Genomic DNA, 16,670 nt, shown 5'->3' on the forward strand with positions numbered 1-16,670 from the left:
GCATCCCCTCCTCCCCTCAATCCCATCAGTAGCGCCGGCCCCGGGCTCGGCTCCCCGCGCTGCGGCGGCGCTCGGCGGCGGCTCCCCCCCGCCGCGGCCGCCATGTTGGGCTGCAGCGCGTTCGGCGGCGGCGGTTGCCGCGTGTGACCGCGGGAGGGAAGGAGGGAGGGAAGGAAGGAAGGAGGGAGGGAAGGAAGGAGGGAGCGGCGGGGGAGAGGAGGGCGCGGAAGCGGAGGGAGAGGGAGGGAGCGAGCCGGGGAGGGAGGGCGCCGCCGCTACCCCTCCCCGCCGCCCCGCGCACGCACACACACACACCCGCACACGCACCGCCCGAGGATGCCCTTTGCCCGGGGGGGCGAAGCCGGGACACCATCGAGCTGCCCGGAGTGAAGCCACCACCGCCGCCGCCGCCGTCGTCAGGGCCTCCCGGCCCGCAGCGTGCGGCCGGAGCGGAGACGCCGGCGCTTTTCCTCCGCCTCAGGACGCGCACCGGGTGGAGGAGGAGGAGGAGGAGGAGGGCGCCGTCTCCGCAGCAGCAGCAGCAGCCGCCGCCGCCGCAGCCATGGGAAGGATTTGACAGGGCTCGGAGCGCTTGTGCCGGTGTGTCGGGGCGCGCGTCCCGCCTGCCGCCCCTTGGCGCAGCGGAGGAGAAGGGGGCGACAATGAAGACTTTAGTTTTTTTGAATCACTGAAAAGCCTTAAAAGGAGACTCGGTAAGGAGGAGGAGGAGGAGGAAGGGAAAGGCTGCCCGGGGCAGGACGTGGCTGCGCCCTGAGGAGGGGGGGCTGCGCCCCACCCCGCGGTGGCCGCGGAGGCGCTGCCGGGGCCGGGGGAGGCGGCGGGGGGCGGCGGGGCTGCGCGGCCCCTCATCCCTCCCTGCCTGCCCGCCGGTGTGCGCCCTCGTTTCTGCTGCCTTTCGCTTATATAAATACGTAAATACGTCTGTTTTTCCCTTCCCATCCGTCCTGGGAAGCGGAACCGGAGGGGCTGTTAGCCCGTGGTGCTGCGGCGGGGCTCCTCGCAGGATCGCGCTGCATGATCTGCATTGGGAATGAAGGAGAAGACCTTCTTAAATATATAACTGCGTGTGCCTATGCACGCACGGTGAAATCGGTGTCAGGCAGTCTCGGTTGAATTTGAGTGCAATTATTATTGTTAAAGCATCAGGAATGCTGTTTTTGCCCCACTTCTTACTAAGCCTGTTAATTTTTTTTTTTAGGATAACTATTTTCTTCTCTTAAATGTCATGAATACACAGATATCCACACTGTGTGTGTGTGTCTGAAACTCCAAGGTGTTGGTTAGTTTCAGGCTGGGAACCCCGAGGTGGGCTGGCAATTAAGGACCGTCACAGTTTGACACTTGTTAAAAAATACTGTTGACTTCTTTTTAAACAACAAAACCCTCAAAAGTTTTTTTTTTGTTGTTGTTGTTGTTTTTTTGACAAAGTAATAATAATCATTAAAAAAGAAACCCCAATGCAAACTGAAACAACCATGTCTGGAGAAGTGCGTTTGAAGCAGTTGGAGCAGTTTATTTTGGATGGGCCAACACAGACTAATGGGCAATGCTTCAGTGTGGAAACCTTGCTGGATATACTCATCTGCCTTTATGATGAATGTAATAACTCCCCTCTGAGAAGAGAGAAGAACATCCTTGAGTATCTGGAGTGGGGTAAGTTTCAATGTGTTTATTTTGTGTACATCCGTCCATGTTCCTCTCTGCTTTGTATAATGTCTCTGTTATTTATGTGTGAGAGGGGATTGTTTATAACTCAGTGTTTTACTGGGAAGTGTTGTCAGTTTCACTGTATTTAAATGTGATGGTGGTGCTAAAAAGAAATTTGTACTGGTTTTTTGTCTTTGAGGTATGCATGTAAAACATGCTTCTTGTTTTTTATTTTTCTTTTTTGACATGGATCAGACTTTTGTGTTCCTAGCATATTTGCTTGCCTTCAGGCCCAGCTGTTTTGTGTCCTAAAGTTGCTGGGAATATGGAATGGTGAAGGATAAATTCTCTGATGCCTGCAAAAATATCAATGCACAATCCACTGATTTGCTTCTGCAGTTGAATCTATGTTGCTTTAAAATAAAACATGTTGATCAACAAGAAAATCCTTCAGCTTTCTGAAATGATAAGGGTTTGAAACATCTGTGAAGATGGAGATGACATTCTCTTCTTTAATATAAAATTGTTGCTGACTTAAGTAGATTGTTTTTTTCATCAGGAAAATCAAAGCTGAAAAGCAGAATGAAAATCTGTGTGTCCCTGGCAGGCTTTTCATTTTGTGGGAGATAGGGTATTAGCAGATTTTTAAAGGAAAGCAGGTGAATGATATTGTGCCAGTTCTTCTTAAGTTGTCACAGAACTGGTTGACTCTATTTTTTCTTTTCTTTTTAATTCTCTTTCTTCCTCCTCCTAAACTTAGATGTAAACCAGAAGATGCAGTCTGACATAAGAACCGTGATGAGAATGGTTACTGTATCTGACCTTCAAACTTCAAAGTCATGCTGCACTTCTGTATTTGCATATAGAACCATTTGCCACATTTGCTTTGTAATAAATACATCAGCAGACTTTCTTTATTAAAAAAAGCATATTTTTGAAACATGTAACAGGCATTTGATTAATTAGGTGGTTGAGCTCTTCAAAATGAAGTTGCTGAGGAAAGACATTGTTTTGATAACTGATCTAACAACTTGAGGCTGATATGTGTTTTATTTTCCTGCTCCTCTCTGTAGTCATACTGACATCTAAAGGACATCTGACTCAGTAATTAAGTTTCTTGTAGTGTTCATATTGCACTGTTTTTTGTTTTCTTATTATCTGGAGGAACAGGCTATAATTAATGCATTCTAGCTAAGGAGGAAGTAGTAATTAAAAGTACTTCTGAAGAATCTTCCCTCTAAAACTGTCACTGGCATACAGAAGCTGTGAAAGACTGGGAAAATATGATGGCTCCAAGGGTATTTTTTTATGCAGGAACTTGGTGTAGTCTGCAATGGATCCAGCCAGCTGATACCCTGTAAATAATAATAACAATAACAACCAAGTAAACCATATCTAGATGATCAGAGCAACAGTGTGTTTAGGACCCATTGTGTTGGGTGCTGGTGCATTCAGTGGTGGTTGTTTAATGGGTAAATGCATCATTGCAAGGCTCTGACAGTACCTGAAGATTTCTGTAATAAGCTTTCCCATCTGCTGATGGAAATAATACACTGTTTTGGAAAGGCTGCACTGGAATAAGGTTTCTTGCTGGCCTATTTTTCCTGCTATTTTTCCACTCTCATGCTCCAGCTGTGCCTTAGCAGAACTCTTAGGCTTCAGAGAAAACCAGTTGCTCCCATTTCCAGGGCTGAGTTGCTGTGTTCCTCTGTGTGCTCCCAGCTCTGCTGCCCAGCCCTGGGAGCTTTCCAGGAGGGTTTGTGAGGTGACATGGAAGAGCCAGCAGTGGCTGGTACCTGCTGGTGGAAGTGTCTGTGTGAATGATGTCTTTATTCTGCAAACACCTCCAGGGGTGTCTCCTCTGAGGGCCAGCCCTCCTAGTGAAGCTGGCACTCTCTGGCGTTCCTCTTGGGGTCAGGGAGTTGGCAAAATCAAGCTCTTAGAGAGGCTGGGTACCCTCCAGTGCTCTGGAGTTACTGAGGGTACCTGTGCTTTGATATAACCCTGACCTCTCCTATCTCTCTCCCCAGAAGGAGGAACAAGGCAAGTGGTTGATTAGAGAGAGGTTGTCTGTGGTTTTCAAGTCAGAGATGTGCTGAGTAGTGGCAGAAGTGGAAGGCTGGCAGCCAGAAATCGTGGACTCTGCCCGCACCTCTCTGAAGGACTCAGTGTTGAAGTGCTTTCAGCTCAGTTTTTTTTAGCTCCTCTATTTGAACAGCAGGAAAAGTAGCACAGGTTTTACACCAGGGAGTTCAGAAAGCTGCTGTGTGTGAAGGGCTCTTGGATTTGAATGTACCATATAAAATAGTGTGTATTAATTTGTTTTTCCCATCAGTGGAATAAAACTTGGGGCCTGGTGTATCTATTGGTGGATGTTGGCATTTTGTGGGTTTCTGCCAAATATCCACAGATTGGCTTGGTTATAATGGAGAGTGCAATGGGAATGTATTGGAACTGGTCAGGGAACTGGTCTGAACTGGGAGCTGTGTGTATGTGTACAAAGTGCAGAGTACAAATTTACTCCTGAGAACTGATTGTCATCTTAACTGCCTTTTTTTTAAAATAAATTATTCTTTAGAAGAATTCTTTAAAATAAAATATTCTTCCTTTTTTTTAAAATAAATTATTCTTTAGAAGTAAATAAGGTTTATTTATAGTCTGGTAATTTTAAGAAAAGGCTAATAAACAGCTGTTCAGTGATCACAGACTCCTGTTGAGCAGTAAATAATTTTTCTTGCTTTTCAGCAGTGTAGTTTTGAGGTGTTTGGTTTTGTGGAGGGTTTGAGTTGAGGTTGCATTTGTGGATGTGTGTTTTTATACAGACTGTTCTGGGTCTGAGATGTTATCTGCTGTGTTACATGTAAAACTGAACCACAATCTGACTTTTTTGGGGGAAAGGTTTAGGAGGTATTCTACCACGGAAAAGCTAATGTCTTAATGACAGCCATGTGACTGCTGCTATATTTAGGGGAACTAAGAAGCTTCATGTTCTAGTACTTAGATCTTTTAGGGCTACTTTATGAACTTGTAATCTAGAGCTATAACTTATTTAAAAAATGAATCCAGGTAAAAGAATTGAGATCCGAACTAATTGTTCATATTTTGGTTTGATACTGCAGGTTTAACTCAGTAAGTGGAGAAAGTAAGGTCTCTACAGTGTGAAGCTGAGTTTTAAATTTTTGTAGAATTTCAGCCTTTTTTGTTGCTTGAAATGACATTAGACTGGTTAGAAGTGTCAGGTTAATTATTTTGTGATTCAGAAGCTGCTTTACTTCTAAAACCCTATCTTTGGCTTTAAGTGAAAACATAATTGCATTCCCTATTCTTATACAGTATTAGTTTTGTGACTTGTTAATAAGAGATTTGATTTTGTTGTTTATATATGACAAATCCTTTGTGCTAACAGAGCCATGGAAAAAGCCAATATATTTGAGTTCTGAGGGTTAAATCAGGGCACGTTTTGAGATAACAGGAAGAAACTGGAACATTTAGATTTGGCTTGTTCTATGTATTTGATGCTAGTTTTCATTTTTATCTCTATTGATAGTTGTATTTGTGATTTAGAAAAGGGCTTGTCTAATTATAGCAACTGGAGCTTACCAGAAAAAGCTGTTGAGAATTCCAAGCACTTTGCTTTTTCTTTTCTACTTGTGTGTGTGAGTTGCCACGCTGACGCAAGAGTGTGAGGGAGGTAAGGAAGGCTGATAAGGTGAACTTGAAAGAGAACTGTAGTGATAAAAAGAACCTTTTGGAGATGTTTTGGTTCTGGGAAAACTTTCTTTCCTTCCAATGGCCCCAGTTTGAATGGCTTTTAAAAAGGAACTAGAACAATGTTCTTTAGGATGCATTGGAAGAATAATAGAATAAACCTCAAAATGCGTGGTGATGAAAGTGAGGGAAGATGAAGGGCACCACCAAATACCATGGTGAGGTCAGTGGCTTGGTTAAATCTGTGCTCTTGGTGGGAAAATGTAAACTGTCCTCTAGTAAAATTTTTGTTTGATTGGTTTTGTTGAGTTTGTTTTTGTTCTTGTTTGTTTTTTTGTTTTTTCCCACCGAAGAAAGCTTTGGAAGATGGATTAAATTGTTCTCATTTCATCTCCAGTAGAACTGAAATGCATGGTGTTTATGCAGTGCTGATATGGTCATACACTAGGCTGTCATCATTGGTCTCATACTTGTGTTACTCAGTTGTGCAGCATCTGTTCTGGGTATTGGAAATAGTTTTATCACCATACAACCAGTTTTTCAAGACAGAGTTGTGGAGAGGCTGTCTTTGTTATCTTTCTGATGAGATCTCTCATGGTTTTTCTTAAAAAAAAAATGGTAATCCCCTTTTTGAGCTAGGTTTGTTTTTACATATTAGTTACAAAAGAAAATAAAATTTTGTCTCTAGGCTTCTGCACCCTTTCTTTTGTTATTTATCTCTATATAGGTCCTGAACAAAATCACAGCCATTTTCAGCTATGAGTTGCTTATATTTTGTTTTTAAAACAGCTGTTAAAAAACAATAATTCATTTAGGTCCTATTCTTACCAGACAGTAAAGGACTTAGCAATCAACTTTTTCAAGTTTTGTTGTTTTGGTTTTTTTAAAGTAGACTTTGGTGCTCAGTACTTTCCAACCTTAGTACTGTCTAACACATTAGAAATACTTTTTTTTTTTCCTGATTACATTCTAAAAGGTATCAACTTCTTTTTGTTCTAGTCATAAAAATGGGAATACCTCCTGGTCTGACAAAAGCAAAACCAGTTATTCAGTTCTTTTTGGGAAAGATGGAGCTTCTCAAGGCCACTTAATGTGCTTAGGCATATTCCTGATTTCAAATGTGAGTTGTTTCATTGCTTGCAGCTGAGCCATATGAACTGATGGAGCTCCATCAATGCAGGAGACATTGTGGCATTCTTGACATATAAATTTCTGACATTGTTTTCAATAATGCTTTACTGCTTATTTGATGTAATCTGTTGTTTCTGTTACACAGCTGCAGCCAACAATTAAATGCTTTTTATTGATTAGGGTGAAAGAAGAAGTTTCTTCAGTGCTCTCAAATAGAAACAACCTTCTAATCTCTATGTTTCAGAATGTTGTGTAAACATCTTTGATACAGATGCAGTTCTACACCAAATTACTTGAAAAAGAAGGAAACAGTATTTGTAGGAAAATATGTAGAAGACTGGTTACCCATGCAGGCTTTAGTGCTAGGTAGCTCTGTGTTTAAAGTCTATACCTTTTAAATTGTGATTTTTTTTCCCCCCCACACATTTATTTCAGTTTTGATTCTTTCCTTGAACACAGCAAACTAATTACAGTTCTACACCAAATTACTTGAACAAGAGGGAAACAGTATTTGTAGGAAAATATGTAGAAAAATGGTTGCCCATGCAGGCTTTAGTGTGAGATAGCTCTGTGTTTAAGGTCTAAACCTTTTAAATTGTGATTTTTTTTTTCCTCACATTTATTTCAGTTTTGATTCTTTCCTTGAACACAGTAAACTAATTACTGGAAGTTTATCAACAGTTGGGATGTGATCCAATGAGCTGTGAGACCATCCAGTTAATTCTACTTGATTTTTATTAGTTTCCAGTAGAGTGAGGCATTAATCCATTGTAACATGTTTGTTTCTTTGCACATTTCCATTACACAAAGTGTTTTTTAATCAAAACCCTTAATTTTAAGTAGAAATAAGTTTAAAGGGTGTTCTTTTTGGCTCTTTTTGTTCTGCTGGGCAGGGGAAGTTTGGAAGTACTCCAAGGCTGCTATTTTGGGGCATATTTGGGGTGTGTGTCTTCAGGTTGACTGACTTCTGTCAGTAATGTCCTGTTTGTTGCAAAGGAGCATGGCTTGCTTAGATAGAAAGCTAACTAATACTTTAGTTTCCAGGAATTTTAGAAATGCCTTTATTCTGTACAGAAATTCCTGGCATGCTTTGCTCTAATGGGGACAAATGGAGAAATACAATTATATGAGTTAGTCTGCTCAGTGGGCATTATAAACCTCATGACAACACAATAAATTCCCTGTCCCTAGGACATCTCATGTTTAAGGGTTAATCCAGTAGGGTTTTTTGTGGTATGATCATAACTGTAAAATGTGCTGCTGAAGGTGTGTTTGAATTTTTAACCTCTGTGCAGGATTTGAGGCTGTGCATGTACCTGACTAAACTCCTTCCTTGTCTTTTGGCCCTTCTCTCCTGGATTTACTGATGTTTTTTTTTATAACCTGCACTATATTATTATATCACAGTTGACTCAAGTGTGGATATTGTGCTCCAAAAGCAATGAGCTTAATTGGTCCAATATGGTTCAATTCTTAGAATTCTCAGAATATATATATTCTTTTTTTCACAAAGATGGGTAGAAGCTGCCTTTCTTTTTGAAGCTCTACCTTACACCCATAGATCAGTGTTTGAATCCTGAATAGCAGCAGCAAATAACAGTAATTTCACTATGAGTCATACCTGTGGCTGGAGAGACCAGTATTGTTTTGAAATTTTCTTATGAATAAATTGCAAATACAGGATTTTGAGGTACAAAGTGGGTGTAGGCTGCTATCCTGGAAATCGTTCTCACCATATTATTTTCTGAAAGTGAACTGTAATAAATTATCCTGGATGTGTCTTTGAAAAATATTAACCTATTCTTAGCATCTCTAATTGCTTTTATCCTGTAAAAATTTACAATCTCCATTTCTGCAGAAAACTTCCAGAAGCAATGAGATCCTGCTGCCAAGCTCTAAAACCTGAATAAAAAACCTACAGTGGATAGCTGAGGCAGGATTGAAAGAAAAGGCCAGTTTCTAGACTCTTTAAGTTTTATCTTTTGGCAAAGCAGGCATTCCTTCCATAAGCATTTGTACTTGTTTAATTTGATTTTCTTTTTCTGGCTGAACAACTGGAATATTTTGTTCCACTCTGGTCTAACTTACCTCAACACATTATTTTTCTAAAATCCTCATTAAGCTTGGGAATGCCTCTAATGTGGACCAAAATCTTTAAAAAATGCAAGTGATTTAGGTCAGTCATGTGCAATCTTTTGTTAACGACAAGATTTTTATTTCAAATAGTTTAAACATGACATTAGGCTTAATAACCACTGCAAAAATCTTCTATTCAGACAGGTCAGTTTGCTTTATTTCTAGTAATGCAACCTAATTAGGTTACTAGAGGTCACCATGGATAAAATCCACATGAGGTATATCCAGACTCCTATGACTTTGTGTTCCATAATTCTTCCTTATCCATATCCAGACTTCCAGTTTGATTTAAATTATTTTTGCTACACACTATTGCAGATTTCTTTTATTCTTAGGGATCAGCTTCCTAGTGCACCTTCTCTTTGCAACTTTCTTGTCATAGGGGCCTTGCAGATGTTATGAACTGTGGTATTTTTCTGTGCCATTTTGAGCGGAAAAGATATATTTTGTTCAGCAATTTAGTGGAAATTTACAGTAATTTTTTGTAGAAATAAAAAGTGGGTTTAGTGTGTCATTCTAAGTGGGAGAGGAAAAAGCATTTGTAGATGTTAATAAAAATAATTAATTACATTTCCTTGAAATGTTGTGGGATTAGAACAGCAATGCTTTGTTGGTCTTTTGTTTCATTTCCTTTCAGTCTCAGAGTTTGAGGGCTCACAGGTCTCCATTTCTGAGTCCTTCCTCCTTTCCTTTCTCTGAGATTTCCATGGACAGTGTTATTCCAAAGCAATTTACCTTCCCACCTGAGGCCTTGTGCATTTCCATTCTGTTGCTTTTCATCCCTTCTAAATCTGAGTTTTTGTTTCTAGTGTGGTGTGGATATCCGTGTGTCAGTCTGATCTTCCCATGGCCAGAATCTTGGTTTCTGGATTTGGATTGGTATTTCTTTCTTTGTTTTTTCCCTAGTCATTCCCAAGATTTCATTATTTTCTTCACCAAATTCTTAATATAGAGATTGTGTGTGGGGAATGGTAGCAAAAAGTGAACAAATACACACAGGGCTTACCCACAGGTGTATCTATGCAGTGTTTTCCCATAAACACCCTGTACATTTCTTACTAGATCAATTGATTTACTATCATTAGTCATCTTGCCTTGTTAGCTTTTGTAGAACTGGAGCCTTGGGCTGTTTGTTCTGGCTGTGAGTAAGAACTTGGGATCTGTTTTAATCCTGTAGTCTAAAAAGGATGAAACTTAAGGGGGAGTATGGCTTTATCATTTTAATACCTGAAACTAAAATAAAGAAGTGATAGGAAGGGTTGCAATTACTTTTGTCTGCCCTGTGGTTTAAGAAAATGTCATTTGTGCTGTGGGGACACCACAGTCCCAAGGTATTTCCTGTTGGTGCTCATTAAAGTTCTTTCACCTTTACCACGCTGCCTTTTGTCAGTAAAGCCCCGTGTTGTCTGACTGTTTTGCAGGACACATAGTAACAAGAGGAGGAGGAGGAAGTAGAAGTCACATTTTGATTGCGGCTCACTGGTTTTATCTTGGGTGGGGGCTGACTCGAAGGTGTCCTAAGGCTGGCTGAATCCACTGAACTTTGTTTTGCTGGGGCTTGCGTGGGCAGAGGGGCACAATCCAGTTAACAAGGAAGCTGCAAGAGCACGTTGAAATCTGTCAGTGTGGTTCTGTGAATTTCTGCAAGTGTTTTTATAAAAGAAAGAGGCTAGGATTGTGACAGCCCAGACTTCTGTGGCTCCACCTGGTTGCCTCTCAGATTCCCTCTGGCATACAAGGGAGCTACAGTTTTGAAACAAATTTTGAGGCTACCAGCTTCTTTTGGTAGCTATTTGGTGTAGAAATTCAGTGAGCCTCATTTTTTTCCATAACAGTTTCCAAAACTTTGCTTCTTGCAATGAGAAGGTCTTTAACCATTATAGTAGGAGTCCTAGTAAAATATCTGTATTGTTTAAGTGGCCTTGCCCCAATCCTAGTTGTTCTAAATGGGCTGCAGCTGTGCTGTCCTTAATTGGGTGGCAGCTGTGGCTAATGAAGATATCTGGGATAAAAGGGGGTGGGCTGGACAGTCAGGGAGAGCCTTGGAGGAGCCCTGAGGATGAAGCAGGAACAACACTGCTGTGAAGAGCTGCTTGTGAGAAAACCACCCTGAAGGTACGGGACTCTAGAAATAGGATAGCAGCAATATGATAACACCAAACCATGAAGAGGGATCTTCAAAATAACTGTCTGATTTTGGTGATGGTAATTCCTTGCAAAAAGCAAGTGTTGGTCTTGTGTGTTCTGTGGTATTTGGCATGGTATCACTCAGTGTCTTGACACTGTTTTCGTTGTATACTTTGTAACTGAAAGACAAGGATTCTTATGTTAACACACTTGGAAGAGTTTCCTTCTATTTCCCCCAACTTCTAGAAAACACATGATGTACTATTTTGTGATTATTTAAAAAAAGATCCTTTTTATAATTTTGATAGGGACTGACACAAAAGAGACTTGTTTTCTCACTGAACGGATATGTTAGAGGAAATTATAGAAGCTGCTTCCTATGCAAACAGAAATTTGCACAGCAGACCATTATCATTTTGCTGTAGTGTCACTCCACCTCCAGTATTGACTATTTTCACCTTCACAGCTAGCAGCCACTTCTGGGTAACAAAATATGTACTTCTAAATTTCTGTATCTTTATAGAAGTCATAATTTAATTTTTGAAGTTAAATTATTCAAGTGGGTTTTTCTGGATATAAGCAGGCTGGCTAAGAATATGTACTGTCTATGCCCTTATATGTTACTGGCTTTTCTGAAAATAAGGGATGACTTAATATCTCCATTGCTGATAACCCACAAACTGAAAATGCAAACATTATTTAGAGATAAGGTTGCCAAGAGAAAATGGTGTACAATGTGTATTACCACAGCTAGTGTGAATTTATTTCATTAACTTACTTTTTGGTTAATTTTATCCTTGAGTAACAGTGACTTCGGAGAAGGTGATCTGGTAACCAGTTGCTTTTGGTGGTGCAGCTTCTTAGGTACTTCAGTGAGTATTTGTGCAGTTACCCTGCTGAGTATAAGCTGCAGGAGCTCATGGTGATGCCTGAAAGTCTCTTCCTGGCTGATTTAGCAGAGATGTCATCTGATCTTATCAGCAGTAGCCTACTGCTTAAACTTTCTGGGGGAGGAAAAAGTGTGTAGCTGGGGCAAGGAGCTGATGATTTGTTGTCCTGATATTCTAGTCTTGAATATTTTACAGTCTTCTTCTCCAAAGCTAAGATCGTTTATGGTCCGTTTACGGACAATATTACATTCACTTTGTGGCCCTTGGCCCTACCAATAGGAGGGACTCTCATCCCATAAAATCTTGATATTAATACTTAAAGATTTGCTTCAATTTCACCATTAAATTTCCTTGATAAGGAAACAAACCTCTCTAAAGAGTTTTTGCTTTGTCTTGGTCATGTAGTTCATGTTGTCAGTAAATGTATCTAACTATGTGTACGATCATAGTTATAATTACAAAAGTTTCTACCTTATGTGTTGCTGGCCATTGATTTGTTCTAAAGTCTCAATGCATTCAGCTCTTACCCAGGCTGAATCTGTGGCACTAAAATCTTTTGTTCACATCAAAGTGTCTTATGATTATTCAAAGCTTGAATAATTTTATTCCATGTGAGCTTGTGACTTTTTTTGTTCCTCCATCTACCTAAATTAGGAAGTAGAATGTTTATTGATAATTCTTACTGATGACAGGTCATGATCAGCAAAATGAAATTTTACACTTTAAAACCTAGGTGTTAAGAATATATAATTTTGTCTCTAAGAGGAAGTTTCATGTCTGGTTTCTTTCACTTCAGAGAGAGTGTCTATCTTTTAGGGATTTCCTTTTTTTTTTTTTTTTCACCTTTCCAGTTTAAGGAAACAATTTTCTCTAACACACCATGGTCAGATGAGGTTGGATCAAATTAGTTCACGTGTTTGGGGGAAGTATTTTCTTGAGTAGTTGTTATCCCACTGATTGTTATAGCAGTAAAGAAAACTTTATGACTGCTAGATTTGCATGGCACTTCTGCCATTAGGCTATCATTGTTCCTGCTCTTAGTTTAGATTTTCAGTTTCTTTCAGACACACCTTCTCCAGCTCTCTCTGTGTTCCCTGCCATGTGAAGTCTTACAGTGACAGGGTGCAAAGGCCATTCCTAGCATGGTTCCAGCACCGGGGTACAAATCCATTTCCAATGGGAAGCGTCAGAGGAAATTTACAGGAGATGGAAGATGGTAAATTAAGTAATTTTGGCAAAGCTACAAGGATTTCTTCTTGGTATGCTGATAATTGTTTTTAATAACACAACCCTGCACCACCCACACCTTCCTAAAAGCTTGTGGCAGAATTTTCATTACCTTCAAGAGAAGCAGGGTCAAACTGCCTGTTGGAATTAAGCATTATGACTTAGCACAGGGCTTGGGGTCTTGTTTGTAAAACACAGTGCAGGAGAGCTGCACTGCTACTGCTGATGTCCCTTCTCTGAGTGTTCCCATCAGACAGGAATATTTGAAGTCTATAAATGTGCTGCTTGGTGACATTTTCACACTCACAATTTAAACATAAGCCTTGACAAATAAGCTCAGAATCTCTTCTCTCTCTTTGCCTTTGTGTCTGTCTCATACCATATTTTTCTATGCCAGGCACTTAAAAGCCTAGAGGTGCTATTTTCCCTGCTGCTTTTTTCTTTTTGAGAGAAAAGCAGCCTCTCCACTGAAAGGCCATTTCCCAGGTGATGTGTCAAGATCTGAGAAAGTTTAGACATCTGAATGGGGATGGATTCATCACAGGGGAGGCATTGACTTTAATAGCTATGAGCCAAAATTGTCATGTCTGTCTGATAGGAAGAAGAAGGCATTTCTAAGCCTAATTCTGCTCTCAGTTAATGGAGATAAGCATGATGTTAATTCACTGATGCCCTCATGATACTAAAGCGTTCATATTTGCTGCTGAGCTTCTAAAGAAAGCCAAACTATTTGAGGCCATTAACTGGTTAAATATTTAAAATTGTGCTTCAATTAGTGTAACTTTTTCTAGATGTCAGGAGAGAATATTTTCATTATTTTGCTTCACTTTTTTATAGTATGCTTTTAAAATGTGTGTTTATTTCCTGGTTGTGAGGCTTGTAAATATACTTTTTTTCCTTTCACTTACTTTCCTGGTGAGAAAATAATTTACAGTAATATTGATTACTTGCATATTTAGCCTTGAAAACCTGTATGAGAAGAGTATGTAGTCATTAACATATGAAATATCTCTGCAAAGAAATGGAGGCACAGCTGTGCTTTGTGAAGGCAATTTAAAAATTCAGTGGAAAAGCAGTTTCTAGGATCCAGGTTTATGTTTGTGTTCCTTCCAATTTAATTTGTTTTTCTTCAAAGTTTTTTGAAATGTTTGTTGTGGAAATTCCTGAAGGTGTGGGTGGCTTGTAACTTCTGTGTGTTTAAGGGCTTTATTTATTTGCTTAAACTTCCAGCATACTGTTTGGGTACCCTTTCTAATCTTATTTCTGTGATCTTGCTGCTGTGATGTCCTCTTTCCTCCCTCTCCTGTGCCTTCAGCATTGTACAGCTTGAAGCAGCAGCAGCAATTGTTTTATTTCTCAGAAGGGAAGTGCTCTTTGCTGCAGTGGTCAGGTGGATGCTTGCCAGAATTGTGTTTTGAGCAACTGTTTGTGTGTTGAACTTGGACCTCCATAAAAATTAATCTTCTTGTAACTCATATGGTAGTTTGTTTGTACCTCACCTTTTCAAAATCTTTCCTGCAGATGATGATATGCATGTGATATGCTCATGGTAGGCGTGCCACTGGCATTTGAGAGCAGTTTTCCTGGAGTGTCTTAGTGCCTTACAGAAATTGAATTGCATACATCTAAATCTTGTCTCATATTTCCTATTTATGGCATAGGTTTGCAATGTCTCCTGCTGTGTGTTAGGGTTTAGTTTGAGTGGACTTTGAGGAATACTGATGGTTTTTGTGGTGTTGGAGCAAGTTACTGTCAGGCTGCAAAATTCCCATCATTGCTACACGGGAAACTTAACCCATAAAACTTTGTATGCTTTCAGGAAGTCAAATATTATGTCAACAGAGATAACCAGAAACTCTTTGATTATTATCTCCAACTAATGCTGGGAATTACCTCCTGGAAAGCTGTATCTGCATAGGCATTGCTCAAAAAAGTTCTAATGGAAGGTTGAGGGAAGTTCTCTTAAAACCTTGCACTTAATCATCAATTAAGGTGACAAATACAGTATAGGTAGGCAATTTCGTAATACTGTCACTTCTGTGGATCAGGAAATTCCCTCTTCCTACCCCTCCTTTTTTTCTGCCTGGTGCTTCTGAGTATCTGCTTCCTGCCTGTTTCCAGTGGCACTCTGAACTGCCCTGTCAGGAATTGATTTCAAAGCAAGTGTGCTAAGTAAAAGTCACCTTTCCATCAAAGATGGGTGCTCTGCATTTTTCAGTAACTTTGTTTTGGTGTTTACTGCTTAAGAACTTCTGAGCACATTCTGTAGGGTGCCCAGAGGTTGGTTAGTAGTCAGTCTGTTTTTACAGCAGCTTAGTCATGACATACCAGAGGAATGTGGAATTTTTCTTTTTTCTATAGTACTGCAAAAGAAAAATTCAAGAACTATTCATGAGCTATTACTTTGCAGATAAACTGTGCCTCTGTAATAGTTGCTAATTTATAGTACCTAATGCTTTGCATCAGAAGTTATTTATGGGGCAGTTTGTTTAATAAGGATAGTTCTGAGTGATTTTGCGGCCTCATTATAATTTGCATTTACTTTGTGTTTCATTTGAGCAGAAACATTTTGTACAAATTGCTGTAATCTGTCTTTTCACTCTGCCAGGTTCGGATGGCAAAAGTTCTTGAGGTGTCCCAAGGTAGCTATTTATGATATACCAGGAATAGTGGAATTGGAGTTGGCATTGATTCTGTCAGAGTTCTTCAGAGAAAGTATGGCAGGGGTTGGAGTTTGCCTTCCATGGCCTTCTGCCACAGCCAGCTCTTGTGTGTACTTTTGGATGAGGGGAAGGAATAACTGTTTCTCTGCCCTGCTGTTGCACATTTAATATTCCTGAAATGACAGTGGTTTAGGGTTCTTGTTCTTGGTGTGGTACAGCAGGACTTTAGAAACCTGCCTGGTTTCTTTTACAGGTGTGGAAGGTCACCAATGAATTGGTGCTCTGACGTGGTAGGATTACTAAAATGAGTTTGTTTTCTTACTAGTCTGTGGGCAGTGGAATTTGGGGTTTTAGTCCAGTCTTGGCTTCATTAGCACATGGATAGAAAAGAGTAACTTTTAATGAATTAATTGATTGTTTTATGGGAACTGGCTTGAAAAAAATTATTAACAAGATATTTGACTTCAGCCTGACCACATGACATCTGAAATAATGGGCAGTCATTCACACCTGTATAAAATCATAGAACAGTAGTGGGTTTTCAGATTTGTTTTGTTTTATTTATTTGTGTGGAACAGTGACATCTGAATGAAGTGCAAGCTAGTGCAGAACCAGATCCTACATGAGTATTTGTTCTGGAAAGCTGCAATAGCTCATTTGTGGTTTTCCTGCTTGTAAATAATGTAGTTAGCCCACCTCCTGCTGAATGTTTTTATTCATTGTATGATTCTGCTGATGAATGTCTCTGCTTCTCTGAACTGTATTAAGGAAGAATATAAAGCAAGTTACTTGGTGATTTCTTGAGTTAAATCCCAACCTCCTAAGAAGAATTTAATGTTCTCCTGGAGGTTCTTGAGTATTTCCCCCCTTTTCTTCTCAATTCCATGTAACAGAGGAAGCTTTATTTTATGTAGGTTAGTGTAGTAAGTCACTTCCATTTTGTGAGCTCAGTACTGTAGTAGGTGAGCTGCAGATTAAATGGAGAGTAATTCCTTTACTCATCCCTTGGAATGCTTTCCCCCTCTTGCTTGTGCCTTTAACTGGTGACTGTGACTGAATGGCCACACGCAAAAATCTCCAAGACTTGGTTAGCAGAGTCAACATCTTTGTTTTAAGGTAC

At 40.0% G+C, this 16,670-nt stretch overlaps 1 protein-coding gene across 8 annotated transcripts in view; it reads left to right on the forward strand.

Annotated features, from left to right (window-relative positions):
* The first annotated feature begins 239 nt into the window (after positions 1 to 239).
* Positions 240 to 16,670, forward strand: part of CDC42BPA (CDC42 binding protein kinase alpha) — a 181,125-nt gene continuing 164,694 nt past the window's right edge. For 6 of the 8 annotated variants that reach the window (XM_054290536.1, XM_054290537.1, XM_054290532.1 and 3 more), the window contains exon 1: positions 856 to 1,674. In XM_054290536.1, coding sequence (XP_054146511.1) covers positions 1,479 to 1,674 — 196 coding nt within the window. In that variant the 5' untranslated portion in view covers positions 856 to 1,478. Of the gene's footprint in view, positions 714 to 855; positions 1,675 to 16,670 lie in introns of those variants that run through there. The other 2 variants (XM_054290530.1, XM_054290531.1) reach the window with 2 other exon arrangements.

The sequence above is a fragment of the Melozone crissalis genome, unplaced genomic scaffold, assembly GCF_028551555.1.
Source record: "Melozone crissalis strain CALT ecotype California unplaced genomic scaffold, PUWL_Pcris_2 ptg000081l_1, whole genome shotgun sequence".
Lineage (NCBI taxonomy): Eukaryota > Metazoa > Chordata > Aves > Passeriformes > Passerellidae > Melozone > Melozone crissalis.